The sequence below is a fragment of the Cavia porcellus genome, unplaced genomic scaffold (assembly GCF_034190915.1).
Source record: "Cavia porcellus strain 051 isolate PalLab524CR breed Dunkin Hartley unplaced genomic scaffold, mCavPor4.1 scaffold_13, whole genome shotgun sequence".
Taxonomy (NCBI): domain Eukaryota; kingdom Metazoa; phylum Chordata; class Mammalia; order Rodentia; family Caviidae; genus Cavia; species Cavia porcellus.
The window spans coordinates 23,840,701-23,866,886 of record NW_026947496.1 but is presented as its reverse complement, the minus strand read 5'-3'; the positions used below and the strand labels follow the sequence as shown (position 1 = coordinate 23,866,886).

Below are 26,186 nucleotides of genomic sequence, written 5' to 3'. Positions count from 1 at the left end.
GGTCATGATCTTAGGAGGTGGGGCCTTTGAAAGGTGATTAGATCATGAGGTGTGAGCCCTCTTGAGTGGAATTAGACTTGCAGAAGCAGCCCCAGAGAGCTCTGTTACCCTTCCACCACTGTGAGTACAAAAAGATAACCATCTTGAAAGCAAATCCTTAGCTAGGCACAGGATCTGCCAGCACCTTGACCTCTGACTTCCCAGCCTCCAGAAGTGTAAGAAATAAAATATGTATCAGAATGAAATATAAACCACGTAGTTCAAGCCACCTATTCTGTTATGGCAGCTTGAGTGAATTTAGGTAAGATTAGACAAACAGAGTTATTAAAGCTACGAACCTAGAGCAGAAGATTAGGAAATCAAATTCCTTTTATTTCACTATTTTTTTTAAAACTTTTTGAGTCTCACTGTGTTTGTTGGGCTGGCCTTGAACTCCTGGGCTCAAGTGATTTCTTCTGTTGCAGCCTCACGGGTAGCTGGCACTATAGGCAGACACCACTGTATGTTGCTCAGTTTTTAAATGTTTTTACTGTATCTTTTTTGAGATGCAATTTGTATGCCGTACAGGTGAATAGTTTTTAGGATATTCAGCAAATGAATTCACAGAATAACATCACAATTCATTTTATATTTTCATTACCCCTCAAAAGAAACCCAGATGTCATTCTTCATTTCCTCTCATTAAAAAGACTTTTGTTACCTCAGTGAATTATCCTACAATCCATTTTTTATATGTGTACCACTTCTGAGGCAGGTTTTTATATTATGACTTTTATGAACTGAAGGTTGGTGTTTTGTAAATGGTTTGTTGACAGGTAGCTGAATTTTATAAATGCATCTTTTACTGTGTGGACATGGAAGGATTGCCTTTGGCCGAGAAAGCACATTAGAGCGTATTTGTGTGAAGAGGGTAACACAACTGTGTGTCACTTCCCATTGGGAGCACATTCAGAGAAATGTGTTGGTGATCTTGTCCGTGTGTGAACATACTAGCTTCCTTACACAAATCCAGGTGTTACCGCCCTCTACATGTCCAGTCTATAAGGTGTTATATAGTAACTGCTATGGGCAGTGGTCACCCAGCAGTAGGTATTTGTGTATCTAAGCATTTCTAAACAGGCTTATTTACATGAGCGTCACCACAAACATGTGAGTAATACCTGACAGCGGGCCACTGTGATGGCTGCAGTGTCCTCTGGTGACAAGGATCTCTCAGCCTCGTGTTAGTCTTGTGCAACCATTGTTACATATGTGCTCATTGACTGAAGCATTTTACATAGTGCATGACTGTGTATACCAAGATGGGATTAACAACTATCATAAATGTTTTAGTTAAAAATTATTGCAGTAAAAGATGTAAGACATATTGCTATTAACATGTTCACAGTGGGGCTATAATTTGTATGTCCCACTGCCAGGTTGCTGTGGCCTGTCAGTGGTACATGTGTGACTCTTCTATTGGGTGGCATGGGACAGTCATGTACGTACTACAGGGGGTTCAAGCCTGTGGGAGCGTGGTAAATTCCTCCCCTCAAATACTCCTGCTTGCGTCAAACACACGTCATTTTGCCACTTTCGGAAGCAGTTCTGGAAGCCCCTCTTTGTGAGGGTCTTCAGTTGCACTGTGCTGTTTACCCTTCATGTTATTTTGACTTTGGGAAAGAGGCAAACGTGGCATGGGGGCAGAGCTGGTGAATAAAGTGAATGAGGGAACACTGTAATGTCTCTTACGAGCCTGCCTTTCTATTGGATGGCACTCAGTGGCAAGCATTCACTGTATTTTGGAGCACATTTTATAAAGACACTTATGAAAGAAGACTTACAGAGCTGCTTCAGAAATTGGCAGGAGTGATGGAAGAAGTGCATTAGAAGTGGGAGTGGGGTTAACGGCTATGTGTCTTCTATTTAAAATGAAAAATAATTTAAACAGTGTAGTTTATTTTATCACACTGTGTGTGTGTGTGTGTGTGTGTGTGTGTGTGTGTGTGTGTACACGTGCCTGTGTCTGTCTCTCTATGGGTCTCTTGCTCTGTGTCTTAATCTCCAGGTGGACCGAGGCATTGGCTTGGGCGTCTCCCAGACCAGTGCGTCTCACAGTTTAACGTGGGCTTGATGTCCCTCGCGATCTTGTTAAATAGACTCTGCACTGGCGTCTGGGCAACTGCATTCCTCCAGGCGATGCTGTGGTGCTGTTGCTGTTGCTGTTGCTGAGGGACTGTCCAGTGTGCTCTTACTGTCCAGTGTTGCCATATCTATTTATTTAAACTGATTTGGGGGGAAGTAAAAATTAAATATTTTTAATTCAGTGTTTTTATACTTTGCTTAGTAAGCTTTGAGGTGGAAAAACACCATGTAAACAAACAGAATAGAAGTTCCTATTGTGGTTTCTTCTGCTTTTCTTTTTTTTGGCTGGTCTTGATTTTCCTATTTTCCTTCTAGGCCTCTGATGATTGTCACCCAGAAGATCACCACCTTGGCCTTCCAAATTCACGATGGTGAGAAAGGCAACCCTCCTTTCAGTTCTCAGAGTGAACCTGTCCTTTTTATATACATACGCAGTCTGAAGTGTAGACAAGTGCAGACAGATCCTGTTTATCTTCTTTAGAACTTTGAGACTTCTGTAGCCAGAGCCTTTTACTTTCCCAGTGAATACCCACTGTGTCTCATGTGAATGTGTCTTTTGTATTTGCTGAAATATTTGCTGTAAGAACAGTGGGTTTTCTATTTATTTTTGTAATGTTTTAAAGCTAATTTGTGACACTTTCTGACCTTCTTATCTGTTAAGAAGTGGCCTCTTTTTTGCCTTGGTTTAATCTCTGAAAAGCTTACAAGGTAGTAAAAGATGAAATGGCATTGACTACTTAATCGTTTTTTAATGCTAGTGTTTTGGCTTGGAAAATTTTCTGATGCGATTATCCTGACCCTATGAAAGCTGGCATGAGGAGGAATCGTCTGTTTGTATTAAACTGAACATTTTTTTTCCACTCATGTTCTTTCTAGAAATGATCTGAATGTGTAATTTACACTGTTAAAACTAAACTCCTGGGGAGAGAAGATTATTTCAGCTGGGCAGAAGATTTCAATATGGGTTTAGGAGATCTCCAGGTGCAATTAGCAAAAGTATATTCTGTGGATTTGTGCTGCTCTGGAAAATGCTTCTGACTATTGAAGTTTCTTTATGTGTGGACAGATTGAGAAGGTTTCTCTCTGATGGCTAGTTTTTTTTTTTTTGTTTGTTTGTTTTTGCTTAAAGCTTGGGAGCTGATTAAATTTCATTTGACCCCGGGTGTCCCTACTTCATACTTGGTTGGTGTTTATTTATTCTATAGAGGACCAAGTAATTTTATACCAAGGATGGAGTCTTTCTAGGGTGACCACCCTGGTTTGCTCAGTACTGGGAAGTTCCCAGGATGTGGGGTTTTTAAGTGCCATTGTCAAAGAATCCAAGGTGAGAGGTGAGTTGTTTATACTAAAACTCCATTTGGTAGTGGCTGTAGATTAACATGAGCAAAATAAACCAATAGCTAAAGTTGATTTACTCCCTAACATTGCCAGTTATGTACTCTTTGTTGAGACCTTCAACCTTCCAAGGAGCTGGGGTTACAGGCTTATTCGACTATATCCTATTTAATCTTTTTGGTTTTTGGTAGTGTTGGGGATTGAACCCAAGTCTTACCCACCCATCCCCAATTTTTAAAAAAAATTTTAAAACAGTCTTGATAAATTGCCAAGTTGCTCTTGCTCAGACTGAGCTCCAATTTTCAGTCTTTTTGCCTTAGACTCCTAGAGTATTGGGATTTCAGGGATGTTCCACCATGCCCTGCTAAATTTTACTTTTTAAGATATTCTTAGTTTACTGTATTTTCTGGAGCATCTTTTATGTGGAGCAAAAATGTTATTTGCCTTTGGCCATTTTTCCTGTGTGTGGGAGGAACAAGGAGATTCTGGAAGCCTCCGCCTTCTCTTAGGCACGTCTTGAATTGCTTTCATAGTTGGTGATCATAATCAGTCGTTACTGATTGGGTAGGCTTATATTGCTTGTAAGACAATGTTTCAGTTTCTCTGATCCCAACTTAACTGATATAGGAAGAACATGTGTGTTTTGGTTAGGAGTTCGTTGGCTGTAAATGTATTTGAAGAAGAAAAAAAATCTGATAATTCCTTTGTGCTTTTCTTGCACTCGGGGTTACATTTTTCCTGTTGTTTGGAAGAGGAAAGTCCCCATTTTTTCCCTATTATATCCCATCACAACTGTCTCAGCTTTTAAAAGATACTGCACTGGCATAATTGGGGGATTGAAACTGGTGCAGCCTGTGAATGACAAGCTCACTGTCTGCTGTGGCAGTGAAATCATACTGTGGCAATGGTATGGGAGGAAATGGGGAAGGTCCATGTCAGGCTCTGCACATTAAGTAGAAGGAAGCTTTGAACGCAACCCCGCTTTTCCTAGGAATCTGTAGAGCACACACATTTGTGACTTCAGGAGCACTTTGATCCAGGCCCTCCTTAGCCCTGACCCACAGGGGACGGAGCCCAGGGCCTCTTTAGTGCCAAGCACACGCTGCCTCTGAGCATGGCTCAGACCCCCACAGGACATTAAAAAAAAAAACCTCAGGAATTCTTGATGATTTATAAGGTGGTAATAATTTGTTTCCCAACTGAATTCAATAAGACTCCTCTAGGATTGTTTAATTCACACGCATCATCTTATTCATAATTTTTTTTTTTTTTTTTTTTTTTTTTTTTTTGTATTTCACAGGACTAGGTCGAAAGACTGAAGACCTCTCTGGTGAGCAGCACCGACTTGCTGTGAAGTGAGTTAATGATATACTTCAGCCCTGTATATCAGTGTCTAGAGATTTTTCCTTCCTTTTTGTAATAGCTATAGATTAATTCCATTATTTCGATCTGATAGTATTTATTTAATGAATATGTTATTGATAGATACTTGGACTGCCTTCCAGCCTTTGAAAGATGGTGAGTGATGAGTAACCTTATGCATGAGTCATTTTAAATGGATTTGTGTCTAGCTCTAGGACAGGTTTCCAGAAGTTGTGTTGTTAGGGCAAGGAGTAAATGGATCTGTAACTTTGTTAGCTGTACAAGATTATCCTTTATCAAAATTGTTTAGTCTACTCCAGAATTATTTTTATTGAGCATGTGTCTGGGGCCCTCAGGTCACAGCTGATTATTAATGCATGCCAGTGTGTTAAAAAGCCAGAGCCTGGAAAAAGATAGGAAGCAAGGAAGGAAAAATAAATGGGGCTAGGGGAAGCTGGAGGTGAGCATCGGCCTATGTTGATGGGCACTAGAAAGGGGGGCAGTGTTAGAGAGGAAGGAAGGGCAGGTATCATAAAGTAGGAGAGAGTGACACTGATCTGGCGATGAGAGAGACCTCTGAACAGGACGTTAGGGCAGGTGGTGCAGCCCTGGCTGGGGCTCCTGCAGGAGACTATCACGGGATAACTGGGGTAAGTAAGGAGGGTCCCGGATGCTTCCTTCATTAAGGAATCAAGACGTGGAAGCAAGGGAAACCACTGGAAGAGTCCAACGCATCAAGTTCTTTGCTCAGCATTATGGAGCATAAGTGATAGTGGGCCCAGGCCCAGTGGCTGGGTGGTTAGCAGTGCGCTTCTGGAAGCCTTTCCCACAGCACTGTCCTGCTACAGCAGGCTCCCAGCTGCCGCTCAGTTCTTGCTGGAGCTTTCCCCTGCATCACTGTGGTCTCTTGTTCAGACCCTCATGCCTGGATGACAAAGCAGACAGCGAACTGCAGTGGGGCTGTGGCCTCTTCAAAGTGAAAACTGGATCCACTTGTGCTTTGTTTTGTATTTATTTTGGCAGTCATGAGGGAGTTGCAGTTGGGGGAAGTTTCCTATTTCAAAGCTTCTCGATCAGCTAACAGTTCAGGTTTTCAACTTGCCATACATTTATTACCTTCATTACTTGCGGTGGAAAATAAAGCCGTGAGAGAAAAGAGTATTTCCTAACCCCAAAGCAGTCCTGCCTGGAGCCTGTACAGCGATATCACCACTAGAGGGCGCCACACAGCCCTATGTCTTCTCTGACACCTGCTTCATTAACTTCTCCTTTCAACAAGAGTCCACGGGTGGGATTTTTCTAGAAAACAGACAAAGGAAAGTCTAATCACACATAATAATCTACCAAGATAACTATTGTGTGTATTACTCAATTACTTACATATTTTGAAAAAAATCAAGGGTTGAAAGATTTTCAACTTTTAAATGTTATTTTCACAGGGTGAAGCCTTCTTTTTTGGAATATTTAAGTTACCTTCTCAATTTCATGAGCATTATTGCTGGGCCTTGTAACAACTTCAAGGACTATGTAGCCTTCATTGAAGGGAGACATGTACACATGAAGTTGTTGGGTGTGAACTGGAAGCAAAAAGGTTTGCACAGCTTGCCGGAGCCTTCTCCAAACGTAAGTGTTTCGTGCCAAGCGTTTCCTCAGAGGTCCAGAGGACAGAGCTTTGCTGCCAGACTAACACACTAATAATTGTTCTAATTAAAAAGCCCGAGTGGAAAAAAGAAATAAGGAGAAAAAGATGAAGGCTTAGTGAGTAACTTCCCCCCCCAGTCTGTAAGCATTTGCTTAAAATACCAGTATTGACATTTTTTTGCATTAAAAATTTTTGTGTGTGTGTTGGAGTGCTTAGCTGGGAGCCAGGAACTGTCTCCAGTACCTTGTAAATATTCATTCACTTAAGCCTGTGTTTGCCCTCTAAGAAGGAGATGTTGTAATGCCATATTATAACTAAACTGTCGTTATGAAGGCGAAAGTTATAGATCTGTGGAATGACATTTCCTGGAATGTTACAGAAACTGAGCCAAATCGTTACCTCCAGAGGAATTTAAAAACTGAGCACCTGTTAAGCCCCCAGCAGAGAATGCGTGAACCATCCTAGAAGGCAAAAGCTTTCCACTACCTGGTCAAGTGTTGGGTCATATGGTGGCTCAGGTATTCAATCTCCCACACAGAGTTCCTGGTATCTGAGCCTCTGTTCTCTTGGCTACCATTTCCTGGGCTCTGCTGGCTACAGTGTGGAAGGCAAATAGACATTTTTTTGGTGGAATGCTGCCATCTGGGATCGTAGCCATTTCTCTTACATTTTAGGTAATGAAATCACTTACCTTTTGTATTACCTCACACCACAGCTTAAAGGAGGAGAGGTTTAATTTAGCTCACAGTTTCAGAAGGTTCAGTTCGAGGCTGGCTGACTGCAAGTCAGAAACATAGAGCAATGGGATGACAGCAAACTGGCTGAGATGCAGAGCAGGGGAGCAGTTTAGAGAGGGGTGGGAGAGGGACCAGACATAGTATCTTCATGATTCACCCAGACGGATGCCTGAGGGCATGCGTAAATAATCTGTGAGAGGTTTCTTAGTTTGATGAAATTGATATGCCAAGACGAACAGTTCGTTGCACCTTTTGCTTGTAGCATTTGCTGAAATAAGTTTTCCTCTACCTGGTATACATTTAGTCTCAAGTGTATATTCTGCATCTAAATACGCCCTCTAATCATTGTCATGTGTTCTGTGTCATGAGGAACAGTATCTGTCACTCCTCCTTCTGGGAATAATGCTCTTACTGCTGTTGGAGCAACAGTGTTTTTAATGTACTCGTCCCCAAATCATTGTCCTCATCGCAAGCCTTCTGAGTGGTTATGCTGATTTTCTCCCGTTTCCAGAGAGCTGTGATTCAGAAGTTGTGCGTCACCTTAGTGTCTCTCCTTTTGTTTCTGACACTCACAAAGACATTCCCCATCACCTGCCTTGCTGATGACTGGTTTGTGCATAAAGCAGACTTTCTGACTCGGCTCTTCTACTTATATGTGGTCATGCAAGCTGCAAAGCCCAAGTATTATTTTGCATGGACATTAGGTAAGTTGGATCCAGTGGCCTTCAGTGAATGAAAAATAAGGTGGCATTCTTTGAATGGCTTAGCAAGAACATTTGGGATCACTTAAAAAAAATAATCCAGCTGGGAACAGTTGAGCCAGACTCACTTTAAGCTTTTCAATACAGCCTTGTTTTCTTCTACCCTTCATGAACTCAGTTACCTGTGATAAGGGGGAAACCAGTCCTGGCAGAGGTCTAAACCCACTGTTATTAACAGTTGCAGGACTGCAAAGCTTCGGTTTGTATCAATCAAACTTGGTCTTCAGGTGCAGTGAAAGTTAAGTGAAAATTCCAGAATGAATAATAATACAGGGTGCATACTGAGTTTATTTTACCACCACATGAAATTTAAATCACACTTGTTTATGTTGGTTGAAAAATGTTGGTTAAGAATTAAATTTTAGAAAGACACTGATGGGAAGTTCTTTTCATTTTTTAATATAGAAAATTCAACTTCATTTGGCTTATCATCCTTTTTTTTTCCCTGTGGGGCAACTTGGTCAATAGTAAGCTTTTATCTCTTCCTTCTTAAACAATTTTAAACTGGAGGTTTTTCTTTTTTTGAAGCTTTCGTGAGCTTCAAAAGTGAGCGATAAACTCCTGTGTGTACCTGCTGTGGCTAGTAGAGGATTTTGATAAGGTGTAGCAGCCATATCTATTTCACACTGGGGTCTTTGTGAGGATGAAAGTTTAATATCTCAACTGGACTGGGTGTCTAGTTACTTCTCTCATTTCTGACACAAACTACCCGACACCCAGAGTTAAGGGAGGAAAGCTTTATTTAGCTCACAGTTTATAGAGGTTTCAGTCCGTAGTCATCTGGCTCCATGGCAGGATAGTGTGGCAGAGGAGAAACAGCTCATGGTGGCCAGACTATAGCAAAGCAAGAGGCGGAAGACAAGCCTCTCTGTTCCTTATATTGTATCCAGGGTACTGAGATTAGGGCGGTACCAACCCCATCAGTGGACTGATTTAGTAATTAAGCACCCTTAATCCTGGTATTGTACCATGAAAAAGTCATCAAGTCTAGACTCAGACACCTCTGAAAAAGTTGCACCGGTGATCTCATGAGGCTTTGGGGGGACATTTAGGCACAAACCACCACAAGCAGCGACTTGACTACTTGAATCAAATGGATTATGGAACTCTGTTCTTAATGTTTAGCCAGTATTTCTTGAGTGGGGGAACAGGACTTCATTGATGTTATTCTTTTAGCTCATGTTTCAGGTTTTAAGCTACAGATAAAATTTACAGATGCCAAATTACTTTTTTTGATTATTATTTTACTGTAATAAACTATATGTAACAAAACATGTACTTTAACCATCTTAATTGTCGGGGACCTGGCTTATATTCCCAATCTCCCAAATATGTGTATGGCTAAGACCTAAATAAATGAGACAACTGGTATGATTTTAGGGCTCCATGGGGGTCAAAACCCTGTTGCAGAGTTCTTGACTCTGTGGCTATGATGAGGGCTAAGACAAAGAGCTTCTCTGGGCTGCCCATATTTATTAGTATTCAAACAAAGAGAGGGGATACTGAGGAAAGTGTGGGAAATGAGCAGGACCTTGGGAGTCACTTCAAAGACTTCTCCAAGTAGTAAATTGTGCCAATTTAGGAGAACTGTTTTATCTCTATGATATTTATGGTAGGAGTGAGACTGCAGGAGTGAGATCCCTGCAGCTACAGTCTCTACCTAGTTAACTAGGGTTGGAGCCAGAGTGTCCGCAGCTGTGGCCTCATATTGTCCTTGAGGTATCTCTGGCCTCTACAGGCCTTGGCCAGGACCTGTGATTCATAGAGGTTCACTTACTATGAATCAGCGCCCATCGCCAGGCAAGGGGCCTAGGCCGAAGACAGACTCACAGATAAACATAGAAAGCCAATTAGTTAATTTTAAATCTTGCTCAGAGCCGCTTCCTAGTGGTCTCCTACACTTAGTATGTATAATTCTATGGCATTAATTTCACTCATAATCCTACAACATCACCCCATATGGAAACTCTGTATGTATTAGACAATAATTTCCCATTGCTTTCCTGGGACAGGTTTTTTTTTTGTTGTTGTTGTTTTTTTGAGATAAGATCTTGCTGTATAGTATAACTCAGGTTAGCTTTGAACTCCCTATGTAGCTGACCTTGAATTTGCAGCAATCCCCCTGCCTCAGCCTCCCTCATGCTGAGGTTACAGGTGTTTCCCTCCACGCCTGATTTGGCCCAGGTAATTTTAAAGAGCCAGATCATTCATGCACAAGTGACAGTCAGGAATTCCTGATTTAGAGCTATTCTAAGATTTGCAGTGTATGGCATCTTGATTCTGGTTACTTTCAGTTTAATTCAAGGAGCTTTTGCTGAGTACCAGGCCTAGTACTAGGAGGTATGAAAAATAGTTAATGTTTAAAGTTACAAGATATCACAATAAAAGACACATTTCTATTAATCCTTCCAAAATACATCTTGCTTTGGACACACTTAACCCATTGTTCTCGCAATTTTTCTGAAGCAGTTCTTGAAGTCCTCTTATGGGAGTGTCTTTGTGCTGCCCTGGCTGCCTTGATGCCCTGAATGATTCAAAACATTTACCTTTCCCTGTCATTTTGACTTAGGGAGAAGCTAGAAGTTTCATGGTGCCAGATCCACTGAATAAGGTGGGGGACGGCACACTGTAAGGTTTTCACGAGCCTGCTCTTTTGTTGGATAGCCTCTACAGCAGCATTCGCCATGTTTTTGACCGTCCCTTGTAAAGACATTCTTGAAAGAAGACTTCCAAAACTGCTTCAGAAAGTGAAAAAAAAAAATAGGACACGTGTGTTCAATGCGATGGGAGAGTATTTCGATGGGAACGGATGGCAGTGTGCCTTTTACTGTAACACATTTTAAAACTTTAAGCAAATACTGTATTTTTAAAATCAGTCCTCGTGAGAGGAACTCAAAGCTGGGTAAGACACCTGCCCTGCCTCAAGATAGTGACGCTTAGGGGAACACAGACATGTTCCCGTGCCAGGCAGTCTGTGCCAAGAGCTGTCCCACTGATGGGAATGCAGAGACAGTGATACATGTGCACTGGTCTCTAAGGAAGGCTTTAAAGGTTTCTTTTGATCTGATTCTTTGTTCTGCTCTTGCTTTATTATTTAAAATCATCCTTTCTGTATGTGCATATGCAGGCATGTAGCGGAGAGGGAGAGCATGAGAGTGACCCCCCTCCTTTTACAGCTCTCCTTCCTCACTTACCGTCCTTTTCTCTGCCTTTTTTCCCTCCCCTCCCTGTTCTTATATTTTGTATCCCAAGGCTTAAGGGCTGGCCTCTGGACTAAATCAGCTCCTGATTAAGGAGGAAAGAAAGGCCATTCCGTGGCCTCTAGGGAAAGTCGGCCATGAGGTGGGTTGTGGGTTTTGCTGGCGGGCCTGGGCGGGGGTGGTACAGGAACGGGGTGTCTGCACCGTTTTGCCCTGTTGGGTGTTCCCTAGATGTTTTCAGTGAACAAATGACCCGTTCTGTGTGGGCTGAACTCATTTTCTTTCCCAGCCCCTCTACTCTTTTCTTTCTTCTTTTAGCTGCTCTAGTAGGAATGCTTCATTAATTCGTATGGCCTCAATTGTAAGTTTGTTACAGTTCAGACTGCATGGGCTGGTCTGAAATTAACCTTTGTATTATTTATGAATAAAGAAGCAACGAATAGTGTATCAGGGAATAGTTAAACTGCTTAACTGAATAATTATTTTAGCCAGCTCTTTAAAACACCATTTACATGTAATTGATGTGGTAATTACACGATTATAAATTTAATCCTTAAAGCTGGGCCTTGCAAGGCATCTCAGCTGAGCCACACTCTGTTAGCCTAGCTCTAGATACTGTTTATATTAGAATAATATAACTATTTTCTTTGGATTTAACATCTAATTCTGGTTATTTCCCTGCTACTAATTGGTTCTAATTAGAGAGATGCAACTGTAGCCCAGGCTGTGTTCTTTAGGATCACAGGCTGCGACACATGGGTATCCAGAATTTATCTGTAATAATGGTTCATGCACAAGGGAAGGAAGTTTGGGCCAGCAGCTCAGAATCGCTTAACCGCTCTGGGGCTAAGACAAACTGCGGGTTCCATGGTTATGCGCAGGGTTTAATTGTTCTGTGAGTCAGTACTTAGGTCATTTGCTATTTTGTTTCAGGATGGTTAACAAGTCATTGAGTCAGAGTTCTAGTATTCCAATTCTGGCATTGTTTACCACCTGACTGGACTTAATGTTTACCTACATGTCTAACCTCAGTTCCCCTCACAGGCTAATTGAGGGTGGCAATAATAGTAAGAATGGTTGGAGAATGTTTCTTGAGTGTCTGTTACCTTAATTCAGGCTCTGTGCTGAGCACTTTTAGTCCTTCCAACAGTCCTTTCAAATAGGTGCTCCCCCCAGCCATGGGGATTGAGCAGGGCCTTTGCATGGGACTCTAGCTCCAGCTGTTTTTTAAACTTGGAGACAAGGTTTTGCTGTGTGCCAAGTTGCCAATGCTGGGCTTAAACTTGCAATCTTCTTGTTCATTTGTGGGGTTACAGGTGTGCCCAACATGCCTGGCGCAAACAGGTGCTTTTTACTTAGAGAATAGGTTTCTAGGAGTCGGACGAATCCCATGAACATACATGCAGCAGGCTGCCGTGCTTACCCTTACCAACCTCTTAGCACTTGAAGGTTCCATGAGACACACCTGTAGGGTACTGAGTCCTGGAAAGAGGAAGATGAACACTGAAACAGATGCATACACACATGCACATATGCATACACACACACACACACACACACACACACACACACACGGGTTATCATTGTTCTGCTCTTTTAGGTCTGACCAGGTGGGCCAGAAATGGAACTGGAGGTGGAAGCGTGAACCTAGGAGCCTGAGGCAGTCCACTTACCCTCTGAGTTGTCCGCACAGACCTCTGGGGCTCTTCTTCGCCCAGTTCATTTATCTCTGTAATTTGCAAATTTATCCCACACATGTAAAACCATTCAGTTTCTTAGGGGCGTGCATACTCTCACTTTGCTGTTCCTTTTCTTTGCTACTGAGTTTCTCTCCAGTTGGCTTGGGAGGATCAGACAGAAGGACTTTTAATCCTTTCTTCTTATTCCTCCTCCTCTTCTTTCTCATTCACCTCTTCTTTTTCCTTCTCCCCCTTCCCCTCCTTATTTTTTGAGTCAGGATCTTGCTTTGTAGTCCAGACTGGCCTTGAACTCACTATGTGGCCCAGGATGGCCTCAAACTCAACAGCAGTCCTCCTGCCTCAGCCTTCCAAGTGCTGGGATTAAAGGCCTGTATTACCATGCCTGGCTAATCCTTCTTAAAAGAAACCAGATCACTGTACAGTGAGATCAAGCCTGAGGCAGGCAGCCTTCAGTCACCAGCTATACCAAAAATAAATCAGACAAACATCATATAAAGTGTTTGTTTTCGTTTCGTTTTGTTGTCTTCGTAGCGCTGGTGATGGAACTTCGGAGACGAGTGCCTCAGTGACCTTTTTGTTTAGCTTCTCCAGTTCTTATTATCATGTTCCATATCCTACAGACATCTTGCACCTTTCCTCTTAGCAGGTACTCACTAAATGCTATGGAATAAATAAATAAAAATCAAGGCTGTGAGCAGCCAGCACCCACTTAACCTCATTCTCAGCCTAGAACAGGTTATTATTTTAAAATAACTCTTTTGAAGTCCATTTTGATTTGGACTCAGACTCTTACAGGAAGTATTTCTCTAAAATCTCCTTTAGGTCTAAAGTCTTTTCCTTAAGACTTAAGGAAATCAGTTTGATTGTTTCCTTTAGGAAAATATACTAACACAATTTGAAATACAATAAATAAAAAGAAAAACATAGCCTCTTGATCATCATCATAAGTGTATTGGGTTCATCTGGTCAACACGTGATTACAAAGACACTTAATTAAGGAACTGATTAGAGGTGAAACAGTCACTGTAAGGGAGGCAAGTTCTTGTAGGTCAGGGAAGAAGGTAAAGACGTTTGAAATAAGCATTCAGAATGACTGCATGAGTCGGATGGCTTTGGTCATCTGTCCACATGTGGCCTCCACTGCACCGGGCCCAAATTCACAGCCCCAGTTCTGTTCCTTGTCTTGGATTTTAAACGCTTTTTCTACTGCATCCAGGCTTCTGGTGTCCTGCTACAACTCACGTCTGACGTGTTCAGGGTCAGCTTCAGTTCTCCTTCCAGCGCTGGTCTCCTCTTGCCGTAGTGTGCTTCTTAGTAACGCCCTGCCATGTGCAGTGACAACTCTCCATCTTCTGCTGGGTCCTTTGATATTTTTTCTGGAGAGCTTCTGAGCTTAGGTATATTTTTGTCTCCTTCTCCTCTCATAAGAACTTGGTCACTAAATCCTACTGTTTACCTTTCTGTTTAGCTTCTCCAAGTTTCATTTATTTTCATTTTTGGAGTTCTATAAACATCCAGCACCTTTCCTTTTAGCTCACTGACTGCTATGGAATGAATAAATAAAAATCAAAGTCATGAACAATGAAAAATATTTTTCAGGCTCATACTGCTATCAGGTCCTTTGGTTTTATTTTTGTTCCTTTTCTGGGGCATTACCATATATTTCTCAGTGTTGAAGACCCTTGGCTTCTTTTACGCAGTGACGTAACTTTCGGTCCATATCCTAAAGTATTTTTTTGAAAACTACAGCTGATGCCGTCAATAATGCAGCTGGTTTCGGGTTCAGCGGAGTGGATAAGAATGGAAATTCCCACTGGGATCTTCTTTCGAACCTAAACATCTGGAAAATTGAGGTGAGTATGTCATGCTTTTGAATCAGACTTCCAGGTAACTCAGTTTGCTTTGAGTGTGATCTGAGTTCCATTTCAGGTGTTGATGCAGTTCTTATCGAATGTCTGAGGGAAGAAGAGCTGCTCTCGGATATGCCAGGCCTCACAGCCTCTTGGACATCTTGCATTTTAGAGAATTTTATTCTTTAAGAACAAAAATACCTGCTTTCTTGACACTTTTAATCATTCAAGAATGACACCAAAAGTCTGAAAAAGAGCCAGGCAAATCTTTATGTTGTTTACTTTCTTGCTCTTTTTAGGCTTAGAAGGAGTGAATGTCAGTTTCTCTTGTCCACATTTATTTCAGTCAAGAACACAGGCTGGAGGCGCCTGTATTTGGAGTTTAAAAACTGGTTTCTTTGGAAACAGTTACAATCTACTTGCTTTTAAGAAAAATTGTCATGGGCAGTTTTTTTCAGACCACTAAGTCAGTGTGGTTTTTCTCTTTCCCTGTTTTTATTCTTGGACCGTGATTCTCTGTGTGTCTTCACCATCAGCTGTGGTCTCTTTGGGCTACACCCTTCTTGGACTTTTTTTTTTTTTTGGCTTTGTTGACACCAGGTAGACAGGAATGCCAGGTCACACAGCTTTTTCTCCTCGCAGTTGCGGAGGAAGAACACACAGAAGATTTGGCTCTCTGGCCCAAGTGACTCATCTTTGCTATTGGATGGGGTTTTCTGTCTTCCTAGGGCAGACCCAGTGTGTTTGGAGAGTTTGGGCAGGGGCTGGTATAACAGGAAGCAAAGGATGTGTGGAGACTGAGCATCTCTCACCCTCAGGGCTTGGTAGAAACTAGGCCAAAAAGAGCCAAGGAGAAACCACCTTTCTCCTGAGGCTTTTTGCACTGGCTGCCTGCAAAAAAGTGATCTGCCTTTACTGAACAAAACATGGTAGGATTAGATTTTCTTTCCTTCTCCTTCCCTTCCTCCTTGCATTGAGTCATGGTTACTTCAAAAGCCAAACAAGGAGAAAGAAGCAGGAGCACTGAGACTGGTACCTTACCAAATTCATATGTTCAATTGAAATTCTTCATGCTGATTACTGAGGTTAAATTCAACAGATATTCATTATATCAATTGAAGGCCACTATGGGCCAAATAGTTACTTTTGGGTAGTTCTAAAGGCTCCAGGTGCTCCTGTGGGCAGCAGACCTTAGAAGATGTGTGAACGTGGCCAGAAATCCAGAATTTGTTCTGAATAAACATTCATGCTTTGACCTTTGGTTGCCTTGTGAGAGGCAAAAAGCTGGGTCCTGTCAGAGAACCCTGTCTTAATGGACAAGTTCCAGCCTTCAGAATGCCTACCCCAATTTTTGGAAAAGCAGTATGGGTCATGTTTAAGGGTCTCTTTCTCATATAGGTGATGTTGGAGAGTCTGGAGAGCTTAACGACTTTTTTTCCTTTCCCACTACAGTTCCATTCTCTCTCCAAAGTTGTAGGGCACTGCTGGCAGCTCTGGAACTGTGTGGGAAAGGACTTCAGAGGGGCTCCCCTGAACTGCTCGTTGCCCACTGGTGTATCTCAGCCGTGCACCAAAACACAGACTCCCCTGCTCCAGGCAGGTGTTCAGGGTGAAGAGCAAAGCTATTAAGTTAGATTTGTTATAAGAAAACCCAAAAGATAAAGGTGAATTTTCATTTTATTTGATAGAGAACCAAGAACTAAAAAAACAAGGAAGTCTGCTTTAGTTACGGTAACTTGATGCTGTGGTTATAGCATTTCATTACTATAGGGACATAGATAAAGTGGCTCATGGTTGTAATCCCAGCACTCTACAAGCTGAAGCAGGAGGATTACCATGAGTTCGAGGCCAGCCTGGGCTACATAGTCAGTTCAGAGGATCAGCATGAACTACATACATAGCAAGACTCTGTCTCACAAAACAAAGAAAATAGGCAAAACTGTTTACGGCTTTGAAATAAAAACTTCTCTCCCATCTATCTTCTTCCTCCTCCTCCTCCTCCTCCTTCCCTTCCACACATTACATTAGGCTCCTATGAGGCCTGAACAAGAGTTTCTAGTAATTGAAGAAACTGAAAAGATAAAGTGGCATTTCCACCTTCTACTTTCTTTAAAAATTGTAGTCCTTTCTTTAAGAATTTCTTTAAGAATGTGTGGTTTGCTTCACACTTTTTGCCACTTTGATAACTTCTTTTTTAGAATGAGAAAACACATTTATTTTGCGATGTCTCTTTCTCAGTGTCGATTGACTTAATCTTTGTGAGTCGGTGATGTTTCTTCATTTTCTTTTCTGTATTATTACCCTTTCATGCATAAAGTCTCTCTTCCACACACAATTGGAAGCATTTGATCCTACATAGCTATTTATAGGATTAACTGCACAAGCCTGACCTACTTTGTACATGGCCACGTACACTTAAACTGTCTCTACAAAGGCACTCAATTTGTACCATTGAACTTTTCCTGTGGTATGTCCCCTTTTAGAGTGTTCAGTTTTAAAAAGATAGAATGGAAGGGAAACCCACGGAAACACTCCTTCAGCATTCTCGTAATTTGAAAATAAATTTGGGAGAGGAACTGGCATGTTGTAAGCTGAGTTTTTAGTCGCAAGGCAAATCTTAGAAGCACTGGAAAATTTTATTATGTAATGAAACAGCCGATTTTCTTTTTCCTGTTATTAGAAACTTTTGAAATGCTTCATCAAATCTGTCACCAAGGAGGTTCTGGGGAGGACTTTCCATTCCTTGGGTTTTTTTTTTTTTTTTAAAGCTAATGATGGCTGTTATTTTTTTCTTTATAGACTGCCACAAGTCTCAAGATATACTTAGAAAACTGGAATATTCAGACAGCGGCTTGGCTAAAATGGTAAAGAAAACAAAAATGGGCTCATTTGTTATGGCCCTGGGACATGTCCGGATGAGATTCATAGTGAACATGCCATTACTGTGTACCTGTGTCACCTATTTATTATTCCTGTCCATCTCACGGGATGCCACGAGTCTGTATTTCTGCTTTATAGATGAGGAAAGTAGAACACAGAGAGGTTATGTGACTTTCCCAAAGTCACACAGCTCATAAGTGATAAATAGGGGGAGACACTTGGTCTCCATACTAGGCTGCCTGCTGCACAGCAGAGTCACAGCTCAGCTGTCACTGTCAGGAAGGTCACTGTCAGTGTGGAATCATTGAGGATGCTGTGTTCATGTGTAGCATTAAAAGTTTTCTGGTGCTCTAAATATGTATGCTTCTTAAATTTGTATTTTTTCTGATATTTCTCTGTCTTTTGGTTTCCTTAGTGTTCCAAAACTAGAACCACTTCTTCTCAGGGAATTAACATTATGCTATGCTCAAAGCCAGCAAACTGTACCTGGTGAATGAATAACGAATGGAGAGAAAGTATCGAGATCTTAAGCGTTAAAGCAGATCCTGCTGTTGCCATGATTAGCTTTGTTAGGGTGAAGATACTGGTTTAAAAGGAGAGACAGTGGGTAGGAACTGTCCCAAGGCGTGCTCTATGATATTTTCTGAAAACTGTCCTGGACATGTAGTTTTTGCATCTTGGTCCATCATTGCTTTTAATTAATTTGACAAATAATTTTAATATAAACATATTTTTTCTTTATGCCAAGTAATCCACATGTACCAAGTCAGTCTATAATACAAGCTTACTGTCTCAGATGACTACAGGTACATGTGTGCACATAAAAAATGAAAACAATATTTTAAAAATGTTAGTAAAATATTTCGTTTATACAAAAAGAATCAAAGAGTAAGAAACAAACACATATACTTCTTATTTCAAAAAAATGTTACACATAGGTTCTCACTCATGCATTTTTCTGCTCAGATGATATATTTGCTTACAAATTAGCAGCTGTAATCCCTAGTTTGGATGTGAATCAGTTGCTTTTGACAGTTTGTACAGTGATGGGTTGATGATAACTATTTCTACTTTTTATTTGAGTCCTCATTTAGTAGACAATGTGATAGATTCCTTAGGAGCCATTGGCTGTTTTTAGGTGGAGGTTTTTTTTTTTTTTTGTGTGTGTGTGTGTGTGTGTGTGTGTGTGTGTGTGTGTATCCTTTATCACTTTGTTTTAATAAAAAACAGAGAGGTAAAGGGTATTTATTGCTGACATTTTCTAGATTGTCATAACAGAGGTTGAGTATCCCTAGTCTAACAATCTGAAATCCAAATGCTCCAAAATCTGAATCTTTTTGAACACTAACCTGATGTCTCAAGTGGAAAATTTCACATCTGCACTCATGTGCTAGGTTTCGGTCAAAACATATACACTAAAAATATTGTATAACATTACTTTCAGGTTCTATAAGGTGTATAATAAATGGATGAATTTTGTGTTTTACATTTAGGTCCCACTCCAAAATAGCTTCGTATGTTTATGAACATACTCTAAAATCCAGAAAATATGAAATCCAAAAAAACAGTTCTTTTCCCAAGCTTTTAAGTAAGAGATTCAAAACCTGATTACCCTTTAAGGCAAATTCCTGGACTGGATGGACCCTGTGAAAGCTGAACAGGTCATATTATTGGCATATTGAGTGTATGTTAGAGCCACTGCCAAGAAAGATGAAAACACTACATGGAGATTTCCATTTCCATGGACCCTTATCCCCATTCCAAAATATTTAACACCAGTGGCATTTACGTAAGTAACCCTAGTGGATTAAACCATCAGTGGAATCGGCTTCTTTAAGTCTGGAAGTCTTGTTTCTGTAGATAAAAAACGGCCATTCAGATCTTTATCAAGTGTAGCATGATGGGGTCCAGAGGTTAAAAATTTGTAGCATTTTCTAAAAAGGCTGAGCCATGAATTGTTTGTCTGCTAGTACTAAGGAAATAAGAGCCATCAGAGTTCTTGCATTTCATTGCAAGTCCTTCAGGAGGGTTAGGCCTAATGGTTTCTGCGTGGTCTGTTCCAGAAGGAAACAGGTGTACTTTGAAGTTTCTGGTGTGTTTTACCTGCAATTTGTTGTTCTTTCCTCTCTTCACAGTGTTTGCTATGAGCGGGTTCCATGGTACCCTACGGTGCTAACCTTCATCCTGTCTGCTCTGTGGCATGGTGTCTACCCTGGGTACTATTTTACCTTCTTAACTGGAGTCCTTGTCACGTTAGCAGCTAGAGCGGTAAGCTTCCTTTGGGTGTAGGATCTTTTCTTTACCAATCTGATGCCAGTATATCTGGTATCTTTTAGGTCCTAGTAAGAGTTGGGAGTGAGAGGGTTAAGATAATTTGTGGAAGTTGTCTTTTTAGAGATATATTTCAGTAGATAGGAGCTTACATAATGGATGTTACAAAACCAATGAAATGCTTTATCTTCATTTATTTGCAGAGGGTATTTGTAAAACAAAATGAATTTTAGGAGCAATATTTACTACTTTAAGAAATGAACACGTTATTACAAGTTATGAATTACAGGTTATAAATATACACAGTTGACTAATTGCAGGTGGTAATGACAACATGGGCTCTGTAGGAGTGCATGTTGTCTATACTCTGCTTAATTTTTCATTTCATTATCTTAATTTACAAAGTCACTGACGAGTGAGGTAGCGGCCATAGGAACTGTGTCTGCTGGAGACTGAGCTAACCTCTTATGTTCTCATGTCTGATCCAGCTTAGTTTGTATAAAATGCTTTGTGAATTTCATAATTTTGGTTCTTCAGGATTCTTTTGTTTTGAAGAGCCTTTAGTTTGTCCTAGATTTTTTTTCCTACAATTTGCTTGTTATAAAGCAAGATAATAAAGGAAAAATGTGACCATCTTCAAAGAAGATGGACATGTATAGAAGTAATTGTAATCAAAGTGCTTTCATTGTCAAATACATTTTTGTGTTTGATTTAATTTTAATCTTTGATCATGATTGTGGCCTTGTTTTAGATGCCAAGAGGTTTTAATGACATTTGTTGAACTCTATTTTCAATATGAATTTAGGAGCTCCAGGAAAGCTATTTACTCCTGCTTAAATTTATTTATTCTACAAATATTTCAAGACCTCTACTTTATGTCAGTCAATGCTGTAGGTACTGGGTTTTCATGATGAACAAGATTCCCTCCCCTGAAGAATTTCTATTTTAATTAGAGGAAGTGTGTCAGAATCTGTATGTGAACAAGACGGGTAACTGATTGCTGTCTGTGCTGACTTAAACTTCTGAAATTAAATGCATTTGTACATATTTATACATAGAAAAGAAGGAAGACATTTTCTTTTCTCTCATTTATATATATACTCAGATTATAAAAGAAAACTAAAGAACAGATGGCCTGAATAAACTATGAAATAAAGGTCAGAGTCTTGCTTGTTAATATATTCAGAATATTATTCCTTGAAATATCTTTAGGTTGTGGTCTCAAACTAGCATAAAGGCTTTGGTTCATGTAGATCTTTTCTTTTGGAGAGCTTGGAAATATTTTTTTAAATTTTATTTTAAAGAGAGTAAAACTAAACAGAACAAAACAGAACAGAGCAGATCAGAAGAAAACTATGTGACACAGATTTCAAAGAAGACAACCAGAGGTCATCACCAGCTATCATGTTGTCTCTTGTTTTCTTCTAAATAGTTGTCCATATCTTCACACACAGTGAATTCATACAAGACAAATAGTATTAAACTGATCAGCACAGAATGATGAAGGCATTTTAGGCCTTCAAAACTAGACAATAGGGAAGTCAACAATGCCTGCCATAATGTCTCTCATTCTCTTCAAAATAGCTGTCTATACCTTCATGTATGTTGAAATTAAACAATATAAAACAGACTAAAATCACTCTGAACAAAGAATAATAGTATTGCTGGATTTCACAGCATGACGCTATGAAATCAGCACATTTTTTACAAGTAAGTTTCATAGAGAGTAGAAAGGAGGATTGATGAAACAAAAGGTTCCATTTTTTCCCAGAAGAGTGAACTCAACAGTCATGAAGTCTCACGTCTCTGACAGTTACGTAATAAAATCTGTCACCTGATGCCCATATTGCTGATAGATGGACCCCTGGTCTCTGACTTTAGGAACTTAAAGCTGAGGATCGGGGTACATAGCCCATTAGATAGTGCTGGACACAGGAGCCTTTCATATTTTAGGGCTTAACTGCTCATTGCTGGGACAAAATACCTGATACCCACAAGTTAAAACAAGGAAGAGCTTATTTTAGCTCATAGTTTGTAGAGGTTTCAGTCTCTAATTGGCTGGTTCCAAGGCAGGGATCCATGACAGAAAGGCACAGCAAAGGAGAAACAGCCCATGGCAGAAAGCAGGAAGCAGCAGTGGTCTCCCGTTCCCTCTTTATTCTGTCCAGGCTGAAATCCTATTGGTTGGTGCCACTCACACCCCAAGGTAGGTATTTTATCTGCTGTAAATCCACCCAGCTACAACCAGAACTATGCTAATCCAATCAGTAATCCAGTTATTACACATCCTTCATCCCATATTTACACAGCCAAGATCCAGCCACTCCGAAAAGCCCCACATATGAGCACATGAGGCTTGGAGGGGACATCTACATACAAGTAATGACAACTGCCTGTAAGCCAGTCATTGTTTTCAGTATTGATTTTGATTCTTAAACATGGAAATAGGTGTTGTCTTTCTGGAGGTAAGGCTAGGCACATGTGGCAGAAGCCCTAAAAAGGAATCTATCGTTTGACCCTCCATTTTCCATTTCAAAGAATTGTTTCTTTGCCTGAGACTCAATTTCTTTACTTGTAAAATGATAACAATGATGCTTACATAGTTCTCAGTGCATATAAAACATTGGCACCGTCTTGGCATACCATAAACATACCAATGAATGTAGCTACTTTTATTATTAGTGATAATAATTTTATTTGTATTACCATTACCCAAAAGAAATAGAAAATAGAATAGAGATTTATTTACAAGGGTATGCATCACAGAATTTTTGTAGCAGCAAAACTATGTGTGGGAAAATAAACTAACTTTCCCATAATTCACTTAAAATTATAGTGGAGGTTAATATTCACTGACATGGAAAAAAGTTCATGATGTATTACTAATGAAAAAAACAGACTAAAAAATCCATTGGTGCCATTAGGAATGTAAATGTGGATACATATAAATAGAAGCAGCAATAAGGGAAATGGGCCAAGTTTTTAAACAGTGCTTTCCTTTGGGAGATGTTCAAAAAGAAAAAAAAAAAAAAAACAATTACTTAGTTGTTTTTAAAATATTTTTCTACAGTGAATTTATGTACTTTTTTTTTTTAAATAAGAAAAGGTACTTGGTGTTTTTAGTTGCAAATAGAACTCAGGGGGTTGCTTCATTTCTGTAGCCTGTGTTCTGGTGGTGTCCCACCTGCTTGCAGAGTGAAGGTTGCTTTATTTCTTAGCCCCTGCTCCCTACTCTTCTGTTTTTTGGTTTGCAGGTGAGGAATAACTTCAGACAGTACTTCCATTCTTCCAAAGCTCTCAAGGGTGTGTATGACGTGGTGACCTGGGCTGCCACGCAGCTTGCCATCTCTTACATAGCAGCACCCTTTGTGATGTTGGCAGTTGAACCAACTATCAGTTTATACAAGTAAGTTCCCATGGCTCTCATGTGCTGTTTCCTGTGTTTGACTTAAGCATCAGTGAGTTGAACCAATGTACTGAGATTGAACTGAAGATTTCTAAATGTGACTTCAGTATAAAAAAGGCCCATGGAAGATTTACAACATACAATGTACAAATGTCAGTTTCTAGGAAGAGGGTGAATGAGAATCCCTTAAACCCTTCAGAATGTCAATAAGGGGTGCTCAGGCAGTGTGGCCAGGATGGACCTGGGTCAGAACTTTAGAGGGTGAATTATGGCCCTTTACTTTTCTTCCTGAGATTCGAGCTTTGTCACAGATCCTGGGGTGTTGTGGGGTGTTCTCAGAGCAGCGTGGAAGATGAACAGGAGCTGGGGAGCTGCTGGCTGCTGGGATGGGCTGACTTGCACACTCTTGTAAGGCTGTGTGTGCTTCCCTGAGGTGGCAGTTCTTTCCGGGGATGTGCAAGGGGATGCACATGGTACAGGAGGATCTGTAGAATTTAGTGTGGAGAAGGAGGCTCACACAGAGACTGGAGCCCTTTAGGGAAAGATTGCAAGGCCCTATATTCAAACACCTGTGCTCCACACGTACTGACCTGTCATTGCTAACTTTTATTGTTTTATGCTTGTATTTAATTAAGTCATGTGTTTCTACTATTGTGAAATGGTTGAGCACATGGCTTTAAAAACAGATTGTGTGACCTCACTGTAAAAGGGGGCAAAGAATAGAATCCACTTCAAAACCGTTGGTGTTAGGATGGAAAGAACTGAATGAGGAGAATGTGTAGAGGACGTGGGCTGGCACCTGGGATATAGTGTGTACTCAAAACCTGCTAATTTGTATTAGCTAATGGGTAGCACAGTCTTTCTAGGTTAAATTATGAGCATCATATGTTTAAATTTACTTAAAACTAAACAGTGCAGTTGCCAAGGCTCAGGAGATGGCAACTGAGAATATGATGCCTTGTCATGCTGAATTAGAGGAGAATCAGAGTCTCCCTGATCATCCTTCCCCAGTCTCTTGCCCTTCTTTTCTTGACAAAGTGCAGTAAGGCGTTTTCTTTAGGTCTCAGAGCCATGCAGACCTTGCCACAGGCCATGGTTTGTTCTTTAGGCCTATTACTCCCTCTAAATAAGTTGTCCTTGCTCTAAAATTGCCTACCGTTCCCCCTTCCTTTTCTCCTATGAAGGTATTTAAACTTCAACTTCTATACATCTTTGAGTATCCTTCTGAAAGAGTTAAAGATACCACATTACAGTGATACATGCCCACCTGTGTTTATAGCAGCATAATTCATAGCAGGTAAATCTTAGAAGTGTCCTGTAGGTCTGTCACCAAATGAATGGATAGGGAAAAAATACATACATAATAAAGTATTACTCAGCCCTAAAGAAAGACAAACTTAATTCTTTTGTAGGAAAGCAGGTACACCTTGAGTCCATGTCTTGGTTACTTTTCTCTCATTGTTGGACAAAATACCTGACACTCCAAATTAGGGAAGGGAAGGTTTATTTAGCTTACAGCTTTTTGGAGGTTTCAATCCATACTCAACTGGCTCCCAGGCAGGGTGGCATAGCTGACAGGTGGCTACTCATGGTGACTACAAATGACAAGAGCGGAAAGGGCAAAAGAGGAAAGCGTGCCTCCTTTCCTCCTCTGCATAGTATGCTGGCTTCTCACCCCCAGGCAGGCTCAGTGCTCACACTGCCAATCCCAGCACTAGACAACCAACTGATCAATAACACCAGGTTCAGCTGCCTCCATGACTGCAAGAGGCTTGGGGGACCACCAGACACCAACCATAACAGTCCATAATACTAACTGAAGTAAATTAGACATGAAATATTGAATATCTATTTTTTATTTTATACGAGAAGCCCAAAATATAAATAATTTAAAGAGCAAAATAAAAGATACATGATAGGAAGCAAAGAGACAGACTTTGTGGAGATGGGAAGGGAGGAGATGGGAGGGTGTGGAGGGGAAGGAGAAGTAAAAATGATTAAGAGGTGATATGTATATATACCAAATCCCCATGAGTAATGTAATTATCAAGCATCATAAACGTACACTAATTTTTTAAACAAAGGAATAGTAATAAGCTTCAATCATCTACTCTTCGAGTTTCAGACTGTGTAATTCCGTGCATCTAATGAATTTGTATGCCTTTTCTCCTGTTAATCTGCCTATCATCCATTTGTTTCAGCGGACACAAACCTGCAGAAACACATCCTATTTTTAAGCTGAGAATACTCTAGTTGACAGGCTGGTCAGCAATGGATCCAAGAAACTTTATTATCCAACATAAATATCAATATCTATAAATAGGATAATTTTTTAAGGTTAGAGCAAAAGAAGGTGGAGAGAAAACTATGTAATAATTATTGATAAAGTCTACTCTGCTGTGTGTTTCTGGTTAATAATATTGGAAGTTATATCAGCAGTATAACATGGAAGTTGTGCTGCATTATATACAATTTTTCAATCGCGAGGAATACAGGAGAGCAGGAAGAGAATTATAGTCTTCAGCCAATTTTAAAAAAGCTCTCAGATCAGCCATTACAAAGGTAGAAGCTGTTTCTGCTGCAAACAAAAATAATTGGATTGAATGTTCTTCACTGGGATTCCCTTAGGAGCGCACCCTCCATCCTGCATCATTCTGGCTCAATGCTTTCCGAACCCTGTCTTCATTCCCATTTGGTCAGTGCCCTTAAGCCAGCATTTGCCCTGTGTTGTCTGCTGCATTTTTAACAGCTCCAGAAGCAGCCTTCAGCCCCTCTCAGCTGTCTGGCTGGGCTGTCCACATTGTTGCTATAGGTGCTAATTGTATTTGTAGCTCTCTAGTTACAAAGTTGTGTGCGTCTAACGTGAGTTTTCATTATAAGCCCTATGATTCTAAGCTTATGATATTACTGCCTGAGAG

General features: G+C 40.5%; 1 protein-coding gene across 1 annotated transcript in view; it reads left to right on the top strand.

Moving 5' to 3' along the window:
* The window catches only part of Mboat1 (membrane bound O-acyltransferase domain containing 1), a 105,902-nt gene that overhangs the window by 74,958 nt on the left and 4,758 nt on the right, over positions 1–26,186 (top strand). The window contains exons 5-12 of the mRNA XM_063259944.1: positions 2,440–2,495; positions 4,760–4,814; positions 6,261–6,444; positions 7,712–7,904; positions 14,611–14,714; positions 17,511–17,575; positions 19,727–19,859; positions 23,117–23,268. Of these exons, the coding sequence (XP_063116014.1) occupies positions 2,440–2,495; positions 4,760–4,814; positions 6,261–6,444; positions 7,712–7,904; positions 14,611–14,714; positions 17,511–17,575; positions 19,727–19,859; positions 23,117–23,268 (942 nt within the window). The remainder of the gene's footprint in view (positions 1–2,439; positions 2,496–4,759; positions 4,815–6,260; positions 6,445–7,711; positions 7,905–14,610; positions 14,715–17,510; positions 17,576–19,726; positions 19,860–23,116; positions 23,269–26,186) is intronic.